Raw genomic sequence first — 22,369 nt, 5'->3', positions numbered from 1 at the left:
AAGTAACGGAGATGGGGCTAGTGCTGACTAATTGAGGCTGTGCAAAAAGACTGGCTTTTCTAGAAAGGATCTTTTGGGGTAGACATCAGCTTTGAGCTAACACTTTCTTGGCCCAAAGAGGTGATCTGCTTTCTTCTGATTCTGATGGCATAGGCCCCCACCTGTGAAATGCTCTTCCCTGAGATTTTCTTCCATTGTGCCAAGATTTCTGGTTAGAGTTCTTTATCTTGCCTCTGTTCTGTAATGTTTTATGTATATGCATGTGTTAACCTACAATTAAAACACATGTGATAAGTGTTCCTTTCACTTGTCTATGGACAAGAAAACTGGTCTTGGAGTCTTTCTGTCCTCAGAACGGATTAGTATATGAATTTTTTATAGTCTTTTGTTTCGTGTCTTACTTCTATCCTGATGTAATGCATATATGTATATGTGATACAGTATTTAGAAGGAAAACCAAGGAGTAGTCTGTTTTTTCTGAAGGAGAGTGATTTTTATTTTGGGTGTGTGGGGTGGAACCTTTGTATAAAACACAGTTTTTCTTAGATGCAGAAAAACATGGAGTAATATCCCTTCCAGAATGGCACTAACCAAATTTTTGTCTGATGTGGCGTAACAAAATCTCCAGTCCTGTTGCATTGAAAGATTGGTTGGCTAGAGAAGGTTCATGAGATGGTAGCAGCAGCTGGGTATTGTAATTAGTAGTATTAGTAAAGAAGACATGGGACTCGTGCAGCAAGGCAGAAAAGTAACATTTTTAAAAGCTGGTACTCTACTTGACTAAGACCTTTAAAGACTGAGTTAAAACTTTGCTTAATTTTAACTCAGATATTTTGTTTTGGTTGGCAGAATTTGCTTACATTGCCTAAAATGTAATATTCATACCAAGGTGATATCTTTCCTTCCCAGACCTCAGAATATATTATTCAAGCTTACAAATATGGTGCGTTTGAGAAGATCCCAGAATTTATCGCTTTTAGGAACAGGCTGAATAATTCTCTTCATTTTGCACAAGTCCGTACGGAACGAATGCTATTAGATCTTCTACTTGAAGCCAATATGTAAGTATTACATGAGAGGTAAAAAGAACTATAGAATGATCCTAGATGTTGTAGTACCATCAGTAGGCTCGTGGGTATCGTTAGCAGGCTTACGATAAGGAAAATGTGGTGAAGAGGAGAAAGGAGGAGGGAACAGAGGGAAGCAGCCTCTAACCTGTCGTGGAGTATGATAGAGTGCTGTCAGCAGCATCTTCAGATCTAATTCAGAAGCCATTTGAGAAGGATCATCACCGCCTGGTCTTTTTTTTTTTTGAGATAGGGTTTCATCATGTAATTCAGGCTGGCCTTGAATTCACTGTGTAACTGAGGCAGGCCTCAAACTCACAGTGATCCTCCTGCCTGAGCCTTCTGGAGTGCTGTGATTGCAGGCACATATCACCACGCCTTGTTTAGGTCTTATTCCTTAATAGTAAATCCTTCCTTCCTATTTCCTGTCCTATCTTTCTAGTAAAACAGTACTGGCTAATATGTTTTCATGTCTGTTTTGCTTTGAAATAAGATGTAACTACTCTATATTACAGATCAACTAGTTTAGCAGAAAGTATAAAGTCAATGAATCTTAGGCCAGAAGAGGATGACATTCCGTGGGAAGATTTGCGAGATAACAGAGATTTAAATGTTTTCTTCAGCTGGGATCCAAAAGACCGGTAAGATTTAACCTCAAGCAGTTTATTTCTAAAGAATTAGGTGAATCTAAGATTTTAAAAAAATCTCTTTTTGCACAAATGTAAATAGCATGTTTCTTGTTGAGAGCATAAAATACAAGCAAGCCAAAGAAAGAAGATATATCTTGCTCCTATGTTGGGACTATTAGCTCTACCTCACTGTAAAGTATATTTGTATTATGTATGAGAACAAATTCCAGACAGATTAAGGATTATGTGTTAAAACTCCTTAGAAATTTTAGAAAAATACAGGACATATTTTTAAGTAAGTGAAAACGTTTAGGAGTACTTCAACTCTGGAAGTTAGACTTCAGTCTTAAAAGATTTATAGTAAATTGGTAAATTTCTCCATAGTGTATATGTTTGAGAGATTCGGTGATTGAACCCAGGGCTTTGCATATGCTAAGCAAGCACTTTTCATCTTCAGTCCCCAGTCTTTCCCCGACCCCTTCTTTTTCTTCTTTTTTTGAGATGTTGAGACAGGGTCGTGCTGTGTAGTTCAGGCCAGCCTTGAACTCACTGTGTAGCCCAGGCTGGCCTAGAGCTCATGGCAGTCCTCCTGCCTCAGAGGCCTACCAAGTGCTGGGATGACAGGTGTGTGCCACCATGCCCGGTCCTAATTTGTTTATGTTAATATCCTTCATCTCTACAGAAAACTCTTAATGAATTAACAGAAAGAAAATGAGAAATAGTTTGTGCAAAGAGATTAATAAGAATTTCAAAGAAATGCACTATAGCAATAGAAATTTTATTTCTAACAAAAGATTAAAACATGATCAGCAAAATTGTATGAAAAAGCCAGGTGTGGTGGTGCGTGCCTATAATCTCAGCACTCGGGAGGCCAAGGCAGGAGGATTGCTGCAAGTTCGAGACCAACGTGGGCTACAACCTGAGCTCAAGGCCAGCCTCAACTGCATAGTGAGACCCTGTCTCAGAAAGGCAAAAAAAAAAGAAAAAGAAAAGAAAAAAAAAGTTGTATGAAAAAAGTGGCTATTGTCATGTGTTTGTAAAGTGATTAAATTTTATATAACCTTCCTATAGGGATTTAAGCAATATGCATGAAGATTTAAAATGCTACCACGTACTGTTTATTTCAGCACATCTGCTTCTAGGAAAGTGAAACCTAAGGAAATAAATGCACAAGAATGCAATGATGGCTGTATGAGGTAGTATGACCTATAGTTTGCCAAGATCACATTCAGGGATTTGCTAGAGTGACTCAAGATTCAGTGTATAGTTGCACTCATGACTAAGGTTGTTATAGCAAATGGACACATGACAGAATAACTGTCAGAGGAAAAGGTACAGGCAGAGCCTGGAGAATTCCATGTGCAGATTTCCACTGCTCTGTCCCCCTATGAGGTGACACATCAAATGTACTCCTCTCTAGCAAGGAAAAATGCTATAATACATGTGCAGTGTTGCTCTTGGAAAGCTGGATAGAGACTCCATGCTCAAGGTTTTTAGCGGCTGTGTCCAGCTTGTACCAATATCCCAGACTCCAGAAGGAAAGAAGATGTTCACTGTAAACCATGTGGTTTGAACAGTCGAGGCACAGTGAGCCGCTCTTGACATTTAAGGAATGGTTAGAGTACAGGCTTATACCAAGCTTGTTGCTATGTGGGTGTTTCATTATTGGGACACTTTCTCTTTGTAATTTTTACTTCTCTAACATTTGAATTCTTTGTATAATGAGGTACTTTCATCATCATTGAAGAAGTCTAGTGGGGAAATGATCTGTAGCTGGGTTATTGTGCCCATTTTACTAAGAGAGAGGTGAGGTTTCAGGCGGTTTTTTGCTTGTCCACGATCATTCAGATGGTAAATGAGTGCTGGGTTCATTCAAAGGTGCCTTGACTGATGACATGTTGAAAAACTTGAAGGCAGCAGGTTGAATAAAATGCACGGTCTGGTGGTGTTTCTGTTGAAGGGATGTTTCTGAAGAGCATAAGAAACTCTCCTTGGAGGAGGAGACCATGTGGTTAAGGATTCGTTCCCTAACATTGAGGCTTATCAGTGGACTTCCAAGTCTTAACCACGCTGTGGAGCCAAAGAACTCAGAGAAGACTGCTGAGAACGGTGTATCCTCCCGGATTGATATTCTGCGTTTGCTCCTTCAACAGCTAGAGGCAGCTGTGGAGACAGGAAAGCGATTTATTGAGAAGGAAATTCAGGTATCATTAAAAGTATTTGTTGTCAGAGCTGCAATCATTATATTTATGATTTTTTTTTTTTTTTTTGTCTTCTTGAGACAGAGTCTTGCTATGCAGTTCAAGCTGGCCTTGAGCTCACTTTGTAGCCTAGGCTGGCCTTAGACTTGCAATGATCCTCCTGCCTCTGCCTCCCGAGCGCTGGGATTACAGGTGTTCGTCACCACGCCCAGCTGCCAGCATAGTTTTTGCCATTTGATGGTATTTTTGCCATATCATGAAGTTTGGGGTTAGTTGAGCAGTAAAGAAACAGTTTTAATGTTCAGTCCCAGTTTATGGCGTCTATAGGAAAAAGGGTATTATAGTCTCAAAGAATTATAGAGACTTTCTTCATATGTGGAGTAGATAGTGAAGAAGAGCAAAATAAGGGTTTTTTTGGTAATAAGTAAAAATTTTAAATAACCATCAACAAATTTATACATCTCTGTTTATATTGTAACGTTTTAGTTATTAGTTTGCTGGTTAATGGGTTTTCACTAAATTACCGAGACAGGTTTTATCTACTTGTTGTAATCCTTTGTTTCCTTATTTTGCATGAATTAAAGGATATAATTTTCCCTCTTTATTTCCAGTATCCTTTCCTTGGTCCTGTACCTACCAGAATGAGTGGATTCTTTAATTCTGGCTGTTCTCAATGCCAGATAAGTTCCTTTTATCTTGTTAATGATATTTATGAGCTGGATACCAATGGTTTGGGTAAGTATATACTTGTGTATATGTTCACTGGGTTTTTATCATTGAAAAATTAGTAAATGCAATTAAAATTTTATAGCCTCACATTTAGAAATATATGGAAAAAGCTGGGCATGGTGGTGCACACCTATAGGAAGATGGCAGTGAGGTCAAGGCCAGCCTGAGCTACATAGTGAGACCCTCTCTCAACAAAATATTGTGGAATAGAGGAAAGCTAGAAGCTGCTTGGGAAATGTCTGGGTTACTGTATGAGAGGGCACATTCACAGATTTCAAAGTAATGTTTCAGAAGCACAATTCCTTTCCATATTTAAAGTGAGTTAACTGGGCGTGGTAATGCATACCTGTAATCCCAGCACACAGGAGGCAGAGGCAGGAGGATCACCATGAGTTCGAGACCAGCCTGGGCTACATAGTGAGTTCAAGTCAGCCAGAACCCATAGTGAGAGCCTGTCTCAAAAACAAACATACATAAATACAATAGAAAAATAAAGTCAATTATTAGATCTAAAAGCTGATGAAAGCCTTGATTTGTTGAAATAGTACTAGGTTTTTTATTGAGTTGGATTTAAAAAATTATAACCCTACATTTTTTTCTGAGCTCTCTACGCAGTGAGATCACAGTTATTCCATTGACCGTGTTTTTTGTTTTCTTTAAAATTATAAGCTTTGTAGGTCCTTTTTTTGGTATGGGGAATCAAACTCAGGACCTTGTGCTTGCCAGGCAGGCGCTGTGCTGCTGAGCTATATCCCTGGCAGGTTTGTAGATCCTGTTAGAGTATATGAAGCACATAGATTTTAAGCCCTAAAACATTTTAGGTAGTAAGTAATTAATGACTCTTTTTTTTCCTTCTTTTTACATTTTTTCCCCTTTTCTTTATATTTTTCTCTCAGTAATAGAATTTAGATGCCAAGCTTCTTGAGAGGAATAAAAATGACTTTCACCCATGAGTTACTTTTAGATATTGATCTCGTTTCTTTATCTTATTAAACAAAAACTTTTTCTTTTTTTTTTTTTTTTCAATTTTAGAGGATACAGTGGAGATACAGGAGCGAATAGAGAATAGCCTTAAGTCTTTGTTAGAACAGTTAAAAGGTAAGTGTTTTTACTGTAGATTCTTGTATATAGTTGTCTGGCACTAACTAGCTTTTTTTTTTTAAATGCAAACTTGTGGTAGGACTCAAAAATAGTGCATATTCTTAGAATTTTAAAGAACAGTTTTTACTATTAAAATTGGATTTTGATTACAAAGGTAGTAGATACTTATATAGTCTCCCTCCTTTCCCTAGCCTGGCCCCCAGGCTGTTAAGCCTTTAGAGTCAGGGTACCCGGATACCATCTAAACAGTCATACGTGTGTATATGAAAATGCATAATAATAATTTTTTAACATGAAAAAAAGTGCTTTTGTGATTTTAGGATTTTTTTTTTAATCTTTGATATATTTACTTGTCAACTTCATATAAATATATATATTTCCTCTTTTTTGGCCACTGCTAGAGATTTGAAACTAGGGCCTTGGGCACGCTAGGCAAGTTCTGTAGCGCTGAGTCCCATCTCCAGTCCTATGTACAGTTCTGTTTGTTTTTTGATGTGTTTGTGTGTATGTGTGTTTTGATCAGGGTTTTACTTTGTAGTTCAGGCTAATCTTGAATTTGCCATGTAACCCAGACAAGTTTGCTTATGTACTGCTCTGTTGAGTACATAGTACATCGTGTATTTATTTTTTATAGTTATAACAGCGATGAAATTCATATTGTGGGACATAGTGCTGGGATACTCCTTTGATTATTTCCTCGGGTTTGAATTTTTACGAGTGGAATTGATCGGTAAAAGGGTACATATATGTGTTTTAAATCTGTAAGAGCTCTTTTTCAAAAACCTAAATAAATGGTCTTTTACTTTATTGCCCAAATGAGAAATGCCTGAAAATTAAAAGCTGAGAATAAAGTATAGTGTCTATTATGAAGATGGATTTCTTCAGTACACCTTCTTGATCTGTATAATGGTATAAGTTATCCTAAATCATTTGCTCAACGTCCTAATTTTGTTGTGTCTGTGACCTTTGAAATTTTATTGTGCCTAGGACCTTTAAAATGTTTTAGCTGATATGTCAACCCTGCAATTAAAAAAAAGTGTGTGTGTGTGTACACTGGGAATTGTACCCAGGGCCTTGCCCATGCTAGGCAAACACCCTATCATTTACTTATATCCCCAGCCTCTTTTTATATTAATTTGAATTTTTTTCCTTTGGTATCAGGAATCAAACTCACGACCTTGCACTTGCCAGGCAGGCGCTGTGCCGCTGAGCTATATCCCTGGCCTGGAATTTATATTAATTTGAGATACAGTCTCATCAAATTGGCCAGGCTGGCCTAGAACTTGGAACTGTCCTCCCTCAGCCTCCTGAGTAGGTGGGATTACAGACACGTGCCACCATATGTGACCAGAATATATACTTTTAAAGGCTGCTTTCTGTATTTTAAAGACTGTTGAGCAGGCCAGGTATCACACCTGTAATCCCAGCAGTTGGGAGGCTGAGGCAGGAGGATTGCCAAGAGTTCAAGGTCACCTTAGGCTGCCTAGAGAGTTCAAAGTCAGCCTGAACTACATAGTGAGACCTCCTCTCGGAAACCAAACAGTGGTCAACGTGGATTTTTAAGGAGCTTAAAGTACATACCCTCTGGTATTTGGTTCTTTTGGTGGAAAGTGGAAATGAGAAGCTCTCCAAAGTAAGCTTTTCTAGTTGCTTATTCTCTATTACATTAGATATTGTGTTCTTAAAAATAACATTGAAAAGGTGAATAAAAGTATAAAATATTTTTCTGTCTTCAGATGTCTTCAGTAAATGTAAAGGTGACCTCTTAGAAGTAAAAGATGGTAATTTGAAAACACACCCTATTCTTTTAGAAAATCTGGTCTTCTTCGTTGAGGTACGTTTTTGTTCTCTTCCTGAAAAATGTGATTTTCCTTAAGGTATGCAGGATTCACTTTCCAACAACGAATAGCCAGTAGGCATGTAATACCTGCTATTTAACCTCCTTAACACTACTTTATTTATAGTCCGCTATTTTTCCTTTATTTCTGTCACATATCTGTTTACTTTTCTCCCCTTCTGTAAGTTCCTGAAGGCCGTGTACTCTGTTCTGGTAACTGGCACGGTAAAGGTCCCTAAGATATACTTGGTATGTGGGTCGTAACTGGACATGTGTGCACATGCCTGCACTGCAGACCAGGAAGATGCATAAACAGCTACTTTAATACAGTGCAGGGCATGCACTGATCATCCGGGGAGATCCTTCCACAGATCTATAAATCAAGGCCTCACCTGGGTGGTGAGGTATATGGAGAGAGCCATGTGGTAAAGAATCTTTGGATTCCATGCCTAGCAATTTGGAATTTTCACTAAGGATGGTGAAAAGTAGGATCCCCTACTTTTACAGGGAAGTATAAGAAAACTAGAGTGATATGGAGAATGGGTTTAGCTAGAACAGCCAGATTAAGGGTGTAAAGTTAGGCTAATACAGTAGTCTAAGCAGATAGTAAAGGCTTAAATCAGGGTGTGATTGTAGAAACTAGAGAGTGAGAACTCAGGGGAGAAATTGAAAGAATTTGTATAGAAACTGCCAGTTAGAATTTTTTCTTTAATCCGTTGCCTTTAACATTGTGATAGATATCTTTATTGATAGATTGGCCATTTTTTCTCTTTCAGACCATTTCTGTTATCCTTTGGGTATCTAGTTACTGTGAGAGTGTCCTGCGACCATACAAATTAAATTTACAGAAAAAGAAAAAGAAGAAAAAAGAAACCACCATTGTCATGGTAATTACAACGACAAAAAAAGTAACAGTCTGTGTGAAGCTGCTTCTCTTTTGCTTTTTCTTTTTGCTTTTTCTTCCTGTCCCCCTGCCTCGCTCTCCTCTCTTCCCCCTTCTCTTTCTCCCTTTCCTTTCCTTTCTCTTTGTTTTTCCTTCCCCTCCCTCCCCTCCTTCCTCCTTCCTTCTTTTCTCTCTCTCTCTCTCTCTCTCTCTCTCTCTCTCTCTCTCTCTCTGTCTCACTGTTTCTCTTGCTAAATTGCCTAAGCTGAGCTCAGACTTGAAATCCTGGGATTATAGGATTATACATCACCACATCTGATTGTGGGATGCTTTTTCTTTTCACTTCTTTCTTGCATATTATGAGTATTCATAATCCTATGTGCATTCTTCTTGGCTTCCTAATTTATTTTGAAAGGATTTTGTAATGTGTTCCCCAGGTTGATTTCAGACTCCGGGATTTAAGTGGTCCTCCTGCCTCAGGCTCCCAAATATCTGAGACTAGAGGCTTATGCCTATGCCTATTTTTTATTTATTCTGGTTTTTTTTTTTTTGAGACAAGAGTTTTGCTGTGTAACCCAGGCTGGCCTCAAACTCATGGCAGTCCTCCTGCCTTAGCCTCCCAAGTGCTGGGATTATAGGTATACACCAGCAGGCTCGGCACCATACATTTTTAAAAATTACCTACAGTAAAGCTGAAAGATTAGTATAATGATATCTACAAGGACTCTTAACCTAGATTACCACTTGTTTCCACTTTGCCACTTTTGCTGTTTGTCTGTCGTGTTTGTTGAACCATTTAAAACAAAAGAATAGACTTGTGATTTGATAATACATCAGAAAACAGCAGCCTCTGGTGGGGCTTGGCGGCACACGCCTGTAATCCCAGCACTCGGGAGGCTGAGGCAGGAGGATCCTTGCCAGTTCGAGACCAGCCTGGGCTACAAAGTGAGCTCAAGGCCAGTCTGAGCTGCATAGAGAGATCCCGTCTCAAAAAGACAAAAAAAGAAAAAAGAAAAGAAAAGAAAAGAGCAGCCTCTGACAAAACTACAGCGATCAAGAAGGTCGTCACATTCAAATTGAATATTGATGTAGTGATATTGTCAAGTGAAATGTGAAATGTGAAATCTGTATTCACATTTCTGCAGTCATCGAGTTATGTCCTTTGTTGACTTTTCCAAAATACTAGAATCTGAGATGGGTGTGGTGGTGCAAACCTGCAGTTAGGAGGTAGAGGCAGGAGGCTTACAGGTTTGAGGCCAGCTGGGTTTAAATAATGAGATCCTGTCTCCAAAACAGGAATCCTGAAATCCTGTCAAGAATCTGATGTGGCTTTCAATCACTGTTTTTACCTTCCTTTTTTTGGCGCGGCAGGGGGAGTGGTTGACACGGGGTCTCACTTGTAGTTCAGGCTGTCCTTCCTCACTATGTAGTTCAGGCCAGCCTTGAACTTGCAGCAGTCAGCCTGCCTCAGCCTCCCAAGTGCTGGGCTTATAGGCATTCACCATCACGCCTGGCACCTACCAGCTCACCATCACGCCTGGCACCTACCAGCCTTCCATCCATGGTTTCAGCATTTATTGTTAGTTAAACCTGTTTCTTTTTCTTACTTATTTTGGTCTTTTTGAGACAGGGTCTCACTATGCAGTTCAGGCTGGCCTTTATAGCCCAGGCTGGTCTTGAATTTGCAGCAGTCCTACTGCCTCAACCTCCTGAGTGATGGGATTACAGGCATGTGACATCACACCTGTCCTAAACCTCTGTTTCTTATTTTGTACATTAATGTGGCCAAAACAGCGATTTTAAAATTCTGTCAACCCGTAATCTGAGTTATTAGCTGGCTCTATTCTATAAAACAGTTGTCCCACTCTTGTTCACATATATATGCTTCAATATATGTATACATAGTGAATATATCTTTGTATGTATACATATATATGTGAACGTGTAAGTAAATATATATTTAATGTCACTATCACTGTATTTTTATAGGTCACTTTATTATTGTTGTTGTTGTTTTTTCCTAGTACCGGGAATCGAACTCATGACCTTGTGCTTGCCAGGCAGGCACTATGCCACTGAGCTAAATCCCCAGCCCCTTATAGTTCACTTTATTATAATATAGCATGATTTTCTCTTGGATGTTCCAGTTCCCCACATTTGGCTCACCCCTTTAAGTTTGTTTTTGTCTTTTAATGTGTCCTGGTTAGGTTTTGAGCCTTACTTTCTAGAATAGCAGATATGCTCCATGTGCTTTATATGTTCTCATTGAACTGAAATTAGACCATTTGAGAGCCTGATCTCTTTATAGGGAATTCTATTTCAAAACTAAGATTTTAGTGAGGCATGGTGGTGTATACCTATAATCCCAGCACTCTGGGAGGCTGAGGCAGGAGGATCACCACGAGTTTGAGGCCACCCTGGGCTAGAGCGTGAGTTGAAGGACAGCCTAAACAACATAGTGAGACCCAGTCTCAAAAAACTCGAAAAGCAAAACACCAACATCTTGTGTGCTCATTGCTTTTGGGGTTTCATTATTTCTAGTTTAGTTCAGTAAAGAGACTTAGGGAATGTGTTATACACATACATAGACACACAGTTTGGTTTTTTTTTTTCTCGGTACAGGGAATCGAACTCACGACCTTGCGCTTGTCGGGCAGGCGCTGTGCCATTGAGCTAAATCCCCCAGCCTCCCCCACACCACATTTTTAAGTGATGAATTCTTACTGATAACTTTCAGTTGCAATTCATCATCAGTTCTTCTGTCTGCTCTTCTTTCCTTGTTTCTCTTGTGTAGCTTCCTTTCCCCAGAGTGTGAGAACCTGGTTCCCAAATGTATCAGTATTTTTTATTCATTTGCTCTTCCACAATAAACACTGTGTAGTTTTGGGAGTTCATTCATCACTTCCCCTACTGGTTCCATTTGCCCAGCCACAACATAAAGTCCAAGTTTTTGCAGGTTTTTTTTTTGTTTGTTTGTTTTTGTTTTTGTCTTTTGAATGGTCTAGTGAATGTAGACAGTTGAAGTACTTTATAAAAATACAAAGATTATGTAATTAGCATGATATAAAGTTCATTTTTTTGTTTCTATCTGATTTTAGTTAGGGTTTCTCTCCCATCCATCTATCAATCGATCTTTATATCTGTTATTTTTGTGGCATAGGGGTTGGACCCAGAGCCCTCCCACTGAGCTACATTCCTAGTCCTATTTTATTTCAAGATAGGATTTTTTTTTTTTTTTTTTTTTTGGTCTTTTTGAGACAGGGTGTCACTATGCAGTTCAGGCTGGCCTTGAGCTCACTTTGTAGCCCAGGCTGGTCTTGAACTTGCAACAATCCTCCTGCCTCAGCCTCCTGCTGGGATTACAGGTGTGCGCTACCACACCTGGCGAGATAGGATTTTCCTGATTCACAAACATGTCCAGGCTTGTTTGAATTTGCTGTCCTGTTAGCCAGGTTTTTTTTTTTTTTTTTTTAAATAGCACTAGGAATAGTGCACAAAGACCCAGGGCTTTGTGCATGCTGAGCTTGCAATTCCACCACTGAGCTACCCTCTAGCACTCTTTCAGTGTACTTGTATACAGTTATTTATACATCCAATTTACTTATAAAACCACCTAATTGCCAGGCGTAGTGGTGCACGCCTGTAATCCCAGCACTCAGGAGGCTGGGGCAGGAGGATCCTTGTGAGTTCGAGACCAGCCTGGGCTACAAAGTGAGCTCAAGGCCAGCCTGAACTGCATAGCGAGACCTTGTCACAAAAAAACAAAACAAAACACTACCTGATTTTATTGTAACTTTTAACATGTCTCATGCCCTAATGTCTGTTAAGGCAAGTTGTTCCTTCACTATTCTTTTTCTGAATTTTATTGACTGTTGTAACCCATTTTTTATTAGAACTTAAAATACTGTTTCTGTTTCCCTTTTTTCCCCCCTGTTTCCCGTTAGCATTAAAATGAAATCTTGAAGGTGTAGAGAGGAAAATAAAGTTTTGGTTCCTCTTACTAATTCCCGGAGATTCCCAGCCCGGAGTTGAGTAATAACCAGCTAACATTTTCTATTATTTCTTTTCTTCAGTTCCCCAGAGTAAAATAAAAACTTACTTTTGGGGGGAAAAATGGTCATCATCACTGAGTTTGCAGGTGTTAGTTTGAGAGTATCTTAACACCCAACATTGTAGCCGTTCCTGTGGTTAGCGGCTTTGAGTCACGGTGTAGCATGAGCCTGGGAAGTTTGTGTGACACAGGCACAGGAGATATATTTGATCACCTTTCAACTTTTTAAAAATCTTATTCCCAGCCGCCTGTCTTCACCAGTTTCCAAGACTATGTTTCTGGACTTCAGACTCTAATTTCCAATGTTGTGGATCATATTAAAGGGCTTGAAACACATCTAATTGCAGTTAAGCTTGAAGAACTTATTTTAGAAGACTCTTCTTTCTCTCCGGTAAGATGTTAATAGGCAATTCATATATATACATACACACACACACACATATATACACATACACATATATATATATGAATTCAGGTGTTATTTTTATTATAAGCGCAAAGTTTCAATTAATCGTTCTTTCCATGTAGCCCTTGTGACTAAGCTGATCACAATGGAGCATACCTGTAATCTCAGGACTCTAGGAGGCTGAGGCAGGAGGATCTCAAGTTTAAGCCCAGCCTGGGGAACTTACTGATATAGTGAGACTGTCAAAATAAAAAATGAAAGAGGGGCTTGGGCTATATCTCACTGTAAAGTTCTGGGTTCAGTCCCCTAATATAATGGGGGTGTGGCAGGGTATAACTTGTAGCTAGAGGGTACTTTGGCAGTTGTTTAAGTTTTTCCTTTTCCTTCCTTTTTTTTCTTTATAGTTAGTATAGGTTTATAATATGGCAGTAGTTTCTTACTGTTGTTTTTTTTTTTTTTTTGTGAGAACAATTCTTCCAAAGTAAGTTAGTTGGCAAATTTCTTTTTCTTTTTTTTTTTTTTCTAATTGCATTAATGGTGGATTATTCTCTTCATTTTTTTTCCCAGCCTTCTTTGCATTTTGGGGATTGTTCTTTTACTATGAAAATTAAAGTCAGCATGATGAACTGGTTCTTGTTAAGTATCAGAGAGAATCAGTTACACTGTTGAGATCTAGGGACAGTTTCCTTGAATAAGAGTTTACTTGCTCCAGAATAGGTTGGCTTCCTTGCCATCCCAGCAGTTATTACCTGGAAAAATAAATGCTGAACATTGGAAATAATTATGTCAGTCATAATTAGGGTAGAGCAAGAAGGCCACAAAGGAAATAGAACCAACTTTGAATTGAAAGTACCAACCATTAGGTGTTTTCTGATATCATTTTAGGCCTTCTCTCTTCCTTCCTTTTTCTTTTTCTCTCTTTCTTTCTTTCTTTCTCTCTTTCTTTCTTTCTTTCTTTCTCTCTTTCTCTCTTTCTCTCTTTCTCTCTTTCTCTCTTTCTCTCTTTCTCTTTCTTTCTTTTCTCTCTCTCTCTCTCTGCCTCTCTTTTTTGGTCTACTTTGAGACAGGGTTTCACTATGCAGTTTAAGCTGGCCTTGAGCTCACTATGTAACTTAGGCTGGCCTCAAACTCATGGCACTCCTCCTGTCTCAGCCTCCCAAGTGTGGTATTACAGGCATGCGCCACCACACCAGGCTCTTAGGTTTTTTTGTGTACGTTTGTTTTTTTGTTTTTGCTGTGTAGTTCAGCATGGACTTGAACTCACTGTGTAGCCCCAACTGGCCTCAAATTTGTGGCAGTTCTCCTGCCTCAGCCTCCTGAGTACTAGGATTATAGGCGTGTGCTTCCTCGCCTGGCTATTGGGCCTTCTTTTTTTAGGTTTCAACCTTATATTCAAGAGACATATTGCGACTAACTTATATGGATCAATCTCGTTCATTAAATGGCTAAATAGTAAGCAAAATATGAGTGCACCTTAGGCCTTTTAGGTGTCCCTTCCCCTCTCTTCTCCTCTTCTTTCTTGTCTTTTCTCTCTTTAATTTGTGGTGTTGGGGATTGAACTGAGCACTTTCATACTGAACTACATCTCCAGCCTTTTTTTATTTTTTGAGACAGGGTCCTGCTGAGTTGTCCAGGTTGGGCTCTCAAAATTGCAATCCTACTGCAGCCTTCCAGGGTGCTGGGATTACAAATGTGTGCTGCTGTGCCTGGATTATGTCATCTCTTTATATAGTCATCCTTCAGTATCCATGCACAGTGGGGTCCAGAGGACACTTGCACTGTGCATGCCAGAAAGCCACAGAGGCTCAGGTCTCTTATAAAAAATGACATAGTGTTTGCATAGGACATGCATACATCCTCTGGTATACTTCAGATAATCTCTACATTACTGACATATTTAATACAATGTAAATGTTAAATATTCGTTACACTGTTTTGATCTTAATGACAATAAGCAAACAATGTGTTCCGTACAGATTTATTTTTCCCCCGAATAGTTTCATTGTACTTGTTGATTGAATGTGTGGAAGGTTCAGTATAGCTGCTTTTACATCTGATGCTGAATGAAATGTTTTTACAAACCTTCCTATGTCCATGTAAATTTCTAAGGTAGACTGGATCTGAAAGAGTACTGTTGTACCTGGTTTCTCCTGCATTTCTGGATTTCAGACAACTTCATGTAACCAGCCCTCACTCATCCTCCTTCCGCTATTTGAACACTGCAGCCCTGCACCTTTTTGTAATGGTTCTTCCTGAGCCCATATACGGCAGCAAATACTGTGTTTATCGAGGTGGAAAGTGATGGTTTCTTATTGTTTGGTCTCTTGAATTTATGAAGTTTGTCAGGTGGAGGGAGACTTGTCAGTCTTCCTGCAAAAGATGGAGTTCGTGCCAGGCATGGTGACCCATGCCTGTAGTTCCACACTTAGGAGGAGTGGTGCAAGTTTGAGGCCAGCCTCGGCTATAGTGAGTTCACAGACAGCCTGAACTACAGAGCGAGACCATATCTCAAAAAAAGCTAACAGACAGAAATCTCAGTTTTCCTACTTTATATAACGTACAACAAAATGTAATTGACAGAGTAATGATGCTGAAGCAGCAGGGTCTTGTTAAAAAATCACATGGGAAAACATGAAAAAACGTATAACTGCACTTTAGACATGTCTGTGCTTTAGCTGTCTTTGTACATTGAAAATGACCCATCCTGATAGAGCTTGCAGTGGGGTGATGGTAGTTTGAAACTTTTATCTGAGGAACAGTAACGCAGGTGGATGAATTTTGAGCAAAACCTCTTACGTGTGTCTCTTTGCAGGAAGAGAGAAAAGTTTCAAAGACTGTGCAAGAGAAGGTGCAGAGCAGTTATCTGCACTCACTTCTGGAAATGGGGGAGCTGCTGAAAAAAAGGCTTGAGACCACAAAGAAACTAAAAATTTAAGGACGCATAAACCATAGGCACTGATGACTCTACAGGAGAAGTGACAATATCATCTTCCCAGGCAAAAGCAACATCTGGTTGACCATCATTGTAATCCAGAACTTCCTCATAAAATGCATGAAGGACTTTGATCGTGAATTAATTTTTTAGATATTAAATATATACAACTGATTAAATTATTGTATATAAACCGGAAGCAGGACCCTCATCTGGGTTTGACCACTTTTTTATACATGTTCATCTATATGGCAGCAACAAGAGTACCCTACTTTTCTTCCCTCCCGTCACCAGAAACACCTGGGGGGAGTGTAAAAGCAGCAATAGAAATTAAGTGTAAAGCGTCAACCTCAGAGCAGCTGAATAGCCCTCCCGTCGGAGCAGTGGGAGTTTTAGTCTGGTCTTGAGCCATTGGAAGCCAAAAGCAGAGGTAGAGCGGGGCATGATTGGGAGCAGGTCCTTGTCCACAGCAGCAGATTCATGTTGAGGTTTTCTCAGCTATGTCACTCCCACTGAACTCAAGGCAAGTCCACCTTGGATGAGATTGGGCAGAAATACTTGCTCTGAAAGGTACCACTCCGATGACCACAGGTGCTCACTTTTCACTTAACAGTTTTGATAGGCAAGATATCCCTGTCCAGCTCCTGTGAGTTGTCTCACACAGAAGGCACAGAAAGCTCTTACTTTACTGCTGTTCAGAGGGGAAAGCAGTACAGACCACTGAATGAACCTGCTGAGGACTAGTTTGCTGTCGTTCATCCAACTGGGAGTCACTATTTTAGAGAGAGGTGTACATAATTTATACAGGCAAGTCTGATAGTTCTTCCATTGGTTTTGTGAGTCATTCTGCAATTGATTTGAGTCATATATATATGGCATATATATATGCTTGAAAAAATTTACTATTTTAGTGTTTTTAATTTTAATTTGGTTTGGGATGAATCAATTTAACCTAGGCTTTTAAGTTTTAGCCTGGCAAAAGAAATGCTATCCAATGGATTTAATGCTCGGTCTGATTTCTTGAAACTTGAGAGTTATACCAAGATGGTATTTACTTCGTGGATTTGGAGGTCTGATCCCCAAGACTGTGTAGCTTCAGAGGTTGATCTGATAGAAAAGATAAAAATTGCTCTTGAAAATGTTAGGCAATTTTTACAATTTCTTTGATAACTTTTTTTTTTTTTTTTTTTGGTGTTGGAATTCTTGCTTCTGTTGTTGGTCTTTGTTACCTAAGTACGGTTAAAGTTAATAATTCTGTAAGAGCAAAGAAATGAATTTGATGAGGAAATTGAAGCATCTGACAGGATTTGGTCTTAAAGGCCTCAGTGATCCTTTCATATGCACTGCCCCAGTGAAATGTGATACTTACTGTAAAAGCAACCAAAAGAGAACTGGGAAAATCTGTGTGTCCAAAGTTTGCGTTTTTGTTCCCTTGTCTTGATTTTCTTAGGTTTACAGTTTGATAGGGTGATTAATAACTGTTTAAACACCAAGGAAATTTTTAGAAATTGCTAAATTACCTGTTTAAAATAAGACTTGTTGGAGGAGCTAGTCTATCAAATAATTTCAAAATACTATTTTTGATATAAATTGGTACTTACGGCCATCAGATGCCTCATCTTCAAAGGAAGAACTGTCTCAAACAGAATGAATTGAAAATTCAGATTCTGAATCTCCTTTAATGATAACATATCATTATTTCATAAAACTATCGCCTATTTTAGAAATGGAACTTCGTGTGTATGCAGGGGTGGGAGGGATGTATGTATGGCATGTGTTCTTAGAATGATGTTTCTTTGAATATCCAAAAAAGTACTGTACATAGACATAGAAATCCTCTTTACAACTTCTGTCAACTGACCATGATCAATCTAGTGTATGTGTGCTCGGTGGGCTGGCCTTGGTCCTCAGGGACAGAGTGTGACTCTGGTGGTCTACCTAACCAGTCTCCTGCCTAGGGGTATCTGGGACTTCTACTGGTTTTACTGACAAATAATGTTACTTTTGAAGTTATACTTCCTTCATTACTTGCTGGTTTTACTATTAAATGTAGCAATTCAGTTAGATCCAACTCACATTTGAGATAATTGTAAAAAGAATGAAATTATGCAGAAATGGCCAATATCTTTTATCAATCTATTCTTTTGGAATCTGTCATGCACTATAAATTGTGTACAGTTAAAAAATTATATCTATATATATATATTCTTACATGAGTAAAAAGCACCCTCTCCCAGCAATTGTATGTCATTGATATTTGAAGAAAATTCCCAAATAACCTGTTGCTGCTGCTGCTGTTTTTGGTTTGTATGGTTTTTTGTTCTGTTTTGTTTTTGTGTGGTAAATTGATATTTAAAAAAAAAAGGAAAGAAAAAACACGACTACTGTTTACAGACTGAAAAACTTATTGCTTTTTATACTACTGAGATCCTAAGTTAAGATTCTCCAAAGCAAACATTTGGTTAAGTCGTTTATCTGATGCAGATAAAAGGTAGAGAAACTTTCAGTATTCTCCACAAAATGGAAAATGTACAAATGCCTAGTTGTGTTGCCCATCGATTTTGTATATTTTCATAATTTTAATTGTTCAAAATTGCATTATATTTTGCAATCACTATGTTCAATCTGGGTTTGTCTTTCATTTTAACTTTTAATATATAAAGGGGTTTCAGTGTATCTAAAAGTTTGTTATTGAAACTTCCTACTTATTTGATGTGATTTATTAATATGGGAAGTTTATAGTCTTCCTTCTTAAACTGAAGTGGAGAATAGCAAATCTACTTTAAACTGGATGGGTTAATTTATATAAACATTTTCATTTTCAGTTGGCATTTCTGCCTGGTTCATTTTTTTTTTTCCAGATTCTTAGAAGCTACAACCTTCTGAAAAATGGTATAACTCATCTCAATTCTGTGTTGAGTGCTATATCCCCTGCAAAAATTTATTATTTGTGAATTTACAGTTTTTGTTCCAAGGTCACCTGTGTTTGGTTTAAAAGTAATTCCTTCCATACGCACATTTATTAATTTCACATATATGTATGTATTGAACATTTATTATTATGTGTGTGGTTCCTAAATTTTAGGCTTTGCTGATAGAATGGTAAATGAGGTCCTATATCCTATTTAGTGGCTCTGAACTAGGGAAGAGGCAATAAAAATACTAGTTTGTACTTAAGTCCTGCTTAAAAAAGTAAGTTAGGGTATAGAGTAGAGTATGCCTAGAGAGTCAGTTTAAACTGGGTCAGCCTCTCATGACCTGAATAAGGAAGACTTCGTCATGAGTAAAACATAAGTGCCGAGGCTGCAGTAGGAAATGGCTGTGTGTGTCCACGGAATCTAGTGAAAGGAGTGGCAGGAGACAACATCGTGGGAACTGGCTTAGTCAGGCCCTCGTAGCCAGGCAGAGGTGGGGATAACTTGGTGGAAATAGCTGTTTTTCCCTCTAGTTTCTGTCCTGTGATATTAAGTCCCCTTATACGTCCTTTAAGAGTTTTTTGTTGTTTTTTGATTTGAAGCTGGGTATAGTGGTTCATGTTTATAATCCCAGCACTCAAGAAGCTGAAGCAGAGGACTGACGTCTGCCTGGGCTACATAGTGAGTTCCAAAAGGCCACATACTTTGCTATACCTCACTAAAGAAGAGCTCAGGCACACATTTTTAATGTTCCTGTGTGTTTACATGCTGTTACTTCCTTGATACATTCATTTCCGTGATGAGTGCTGCCGTGAGTCAAATGCTTATAGCGACATCTGTGGGCTTCTGACCACAGCTTATGCTTGGGCGGTACACGCCTTTTCAGTAACCTCCAGCATATAGCCCAGAAGGTGCGGCTCCCTGATAAATGAACTAAAATCTAGTCTCCCCGCACCCCCCCGCCATCTCATATTCTTACTCTTCACAGTCATGTTAAAGTCCCTAGATTCTTAGTTCCTTATGCATGTCTTGGTGTGACTCTACCTGTGCACATTTCTGTGGTTATCAGCTACCAAGAACGACTTGTAAACTGAAGGAACTTGGTATATCCTGGGTTCTCCTGCTCGATTCACATGGAAATCATGAGTCAGCAAAGTGCTGAAGACTGCTCTGCCGACAGTCTCGATGCCACCAGATGATACCACGTCAGGCTGAATGCCAACAATTCACACAGCCAGCCGCTGGTCACTGCGTCTGCTGGCCGTCACTATATGATGCTGGCTTGTGCTGGACACTAGGTTGAGTCCACCTCGTGGTGGTCTCTGCTTCTGGTCTCTGCAGCTCTCTGGGGTTAACAGCTCCGGGTGTTTATTGCTCTTCCTTTAGAAACGATGGCTTTGTCCATACTGCTCAGGATAAAAATCCCAAGTAGATTTACATGACTTTTGGAACCCACACTACATAAGAAATGAGCAGTATTGTAGGCCATCACACCAAAGTGAGGCTATATTAACAGGTCCTGTCCTGCAGCACAAGAGGGCTGGTACCCAGGAGTCAGCTCTGTAGGCCAACACCTAAGGAGTGGCTGGGGAGTGCTGCTGATATAGCAGCTGGTAGGTGGCCTGTTTCAGTGAGCAAGGTTGGAAGAGCACTGATGTCAGATATGCAAATAAGGGACCCAGGTCCCTCCCTGATCTTAGTCACCTCAGGGTGCCTCTTCCCTTTTTTTGCAGAGGTGGGGGGAGGGCAGGTACCGGGAATCGAACTCAGAACCTTGCGCTTGCCAGGCAGGCACTTGTGCCGCTGAGCTCTATCCCCGGCAGCCTTTCCTTCTGCAAAAAGGCAGCAGCATCTTCTGAAGTGGGAGTTACGGAGGGCTCCATGCTGTCTGGGCTGAACTCTCCTTGAAGTGAGGAATAGTGTGGTTTGATAGCCAGGGAAGACACTGATACAAACTGTCCCAGCCCATTGCAAAGGGAAGTGGGGCAAGGACAGCTGCTGGCCAATCCACAACACCCCTGGAGGAAAAAAAGTTAGGCACTTCTTGCTTGTCTCATTGGCACCATCTGAGAAAATTCACATGTGCCTTAGAACAAAATTTTTCATACAAAGTAGCATGAAATGACAGCACTGAGAGGCTGTGCTGAACTACGTAGCAAGACCCTGTCTCGAAAATGAAGGAACGGGGACACAGCTCAACGGCATAGCGCCTGCCTGGCAAGTGCAAGGTCAGTTCGATTCCCGGTACCAAAAAAAAAAAAAAAAAAAAAGGGGCCGAGCACGGTGGCACACGCCTGTAATCCCAGTACTCGGGAGGCTGAGGCTGGAGGGTCGTTCCAAGTTTGAGACCAACCTGGGCTACAAAGTGAGCTCAAAACCAGCCTGACCTACATAGCAAGACCCTGTCTAAAAAAGACCAAAAAAAAAGAAATATTGAAATTTCTGGACAAATAGTTAAGACAGTGCATACACCATTTATGAGAGGTGGACGTTTAGGTAACAAGTGAACTGTAAGCATAAACTATTTTTTTGTTCTGTCAAGTTGAACACATGACTTTTCCTCAACTTTTTTTTTCAGTGACTAATACCAGTGCAGCTGAAATTGAGGAAAACAAACAGTTCAAGGTTTTATCTATCATCTCCATTTAACTTAATATCTGGGTGTGCATGCATTTAGACATTTCAAAAGCTGTAGGTTTTTGGGGTTTTTTTTTTTTTTGTCTTTGAGACAGGGTCTCACTATGCAGTGCAGGCTGGCCTTGAGCTCACTTATGTAGCCCAGGCTGGTCTCTCAACTCACAATCCTGCTTCAGCCTCCCAATTGCTGGGATTACAGGTGTGTGCCACCATGCCCAGGCAGAAGCAGTTTGATGGCTGTTACTTTGTTTTCAGTCAGGGTCTTGCTATAGTCCAGACAGGCCTTAAAACTCCCTATGGAGTCCAGGCTAGCCTCAAACTCACAGCAATCTTCCTGTCTCAGCCTCCCAGTGCTGGCATTACTGTTGTGTGTCACAATGGTCAGCCTGATGGAATTTTTAAGTGGTTAAATATGAGAAGAGTTCAGTTGGGAAACTTACCATTGTAGATAACTGCTCTTCATTCCCGAGAAAAAATCTGAATGTGAATACAATGCTCTCCAGTTGTTGTTTTTTCATCAAGATGGCATCTCACTAAGTAGTTCTGGTTGGCTTTGAACTATGTAGCCTAGGCTGGCCCTGTAACTCATGGTAATCCTCCTGCTTCAGCCTCCCAAGGGCTGGGATTACAGGTGTGCACCACCACACCCAGCTCCATGATACGTTTTAGAAGTTGGTATTTACTGAGTAACTAATAATGATAAAACCATTTACCTGGGAAATAATTTTAACTTTCAAAATGGACTGAATTATATCATTTAGTTGTCTAAACTCTAAAAACAAAGACTTTGCTATACATATCTCATAGATCATGAAAAATAACTACCCAGTTGGTTCAATGTTGTTTATCAGTGTTGCTATTTGAGTCTTTTTTTTTTTTTGGCTTTTTTTGAGACAGAGTCTCGCTATGCAGTTCAGGCTGGCCTTGAGCTCACTTTGTAGCCCAGGCTGGTCTCAAACTCACAATGATCCTCCTGTCTCA

At 39.6% G+C, this 22,369-nt stretch overlaps 1 protein-coding gene across 1 annotated transcript in view; it reads left to right on the top strand.

The window, feature by feature from the left end:
• The window catches only part of Naa25 (N(alpha)-acetyltransferase 25, NatB auxiliary subunit), a 75,825-nt gene extending 57,165 nt beyond the window's left edge, over positions 1 to 18,660 (top strand). Inside the window, exons 16-24 of the mRNA XM_005403187.2 lie at positions 910 to 1,061; positions 1,583 to 1,708; positions 3,657 to 3,900; positions 4,509 to 4,632; positions 5,659 to 5,724; positions 7,464 to 7,561; positions 8,341 to 8,451; positions 12,743 to 12,889; positions 15,717 to 18,660. Of these exons, the coding sequence (XP_005403244.1) occupies positions 910 to 1,061; positions 1,583 to 1,708; positions 3,657 to 3,900; positions 4,509 to 4,632; positions 5,659 to 5,724; positions 7,464 to 7,561; positions 8,341 to 8,451; positions 12,743 to 12,889; positions 15,717 to 15,839 (1,191 nt within the window). The 3' untranslated portion in view covers positions 15,840 to 18,660. The remainder of the gene's footprint in view (positions 1 to 909; positions 1,062 to 1,582; positions 1,709 to 3,656; positions 3,901 to 4,508; positions 4,633 to 5,658; positions 5,725 to 7,463; positions 7,562 to 8,340; positions 8,452 to 12,742; positions 12,890 to 15,716) is intronic.
• The last annotated feature ends 3,709 nt before the right edge of the window (positions 18,661 to 22,369 follow it).

Source organism: Chinchilla lanigera, unplaced genomic scaffold (genome assembly GCF_000276665.1).
Source record: "Chinchilla lanigera isolate Chin_1 unplaced genomic scaffold, ChiLan1.0 scaffold00081, whole genome shotgun sequence".
In the NCBI taxonomy this organism is placed as follows: Eukaryota; Metazoa; Chordata; class Mammalia; order Rodentia; family Chinchillidae; genus Chinchilla; species Chinchilla lanigera.
The sequence above is the reverse complement of the archived record's forward strand: the minus strand, read 5'-3'. Positions and strand labels throughout refer to the sequence as shown.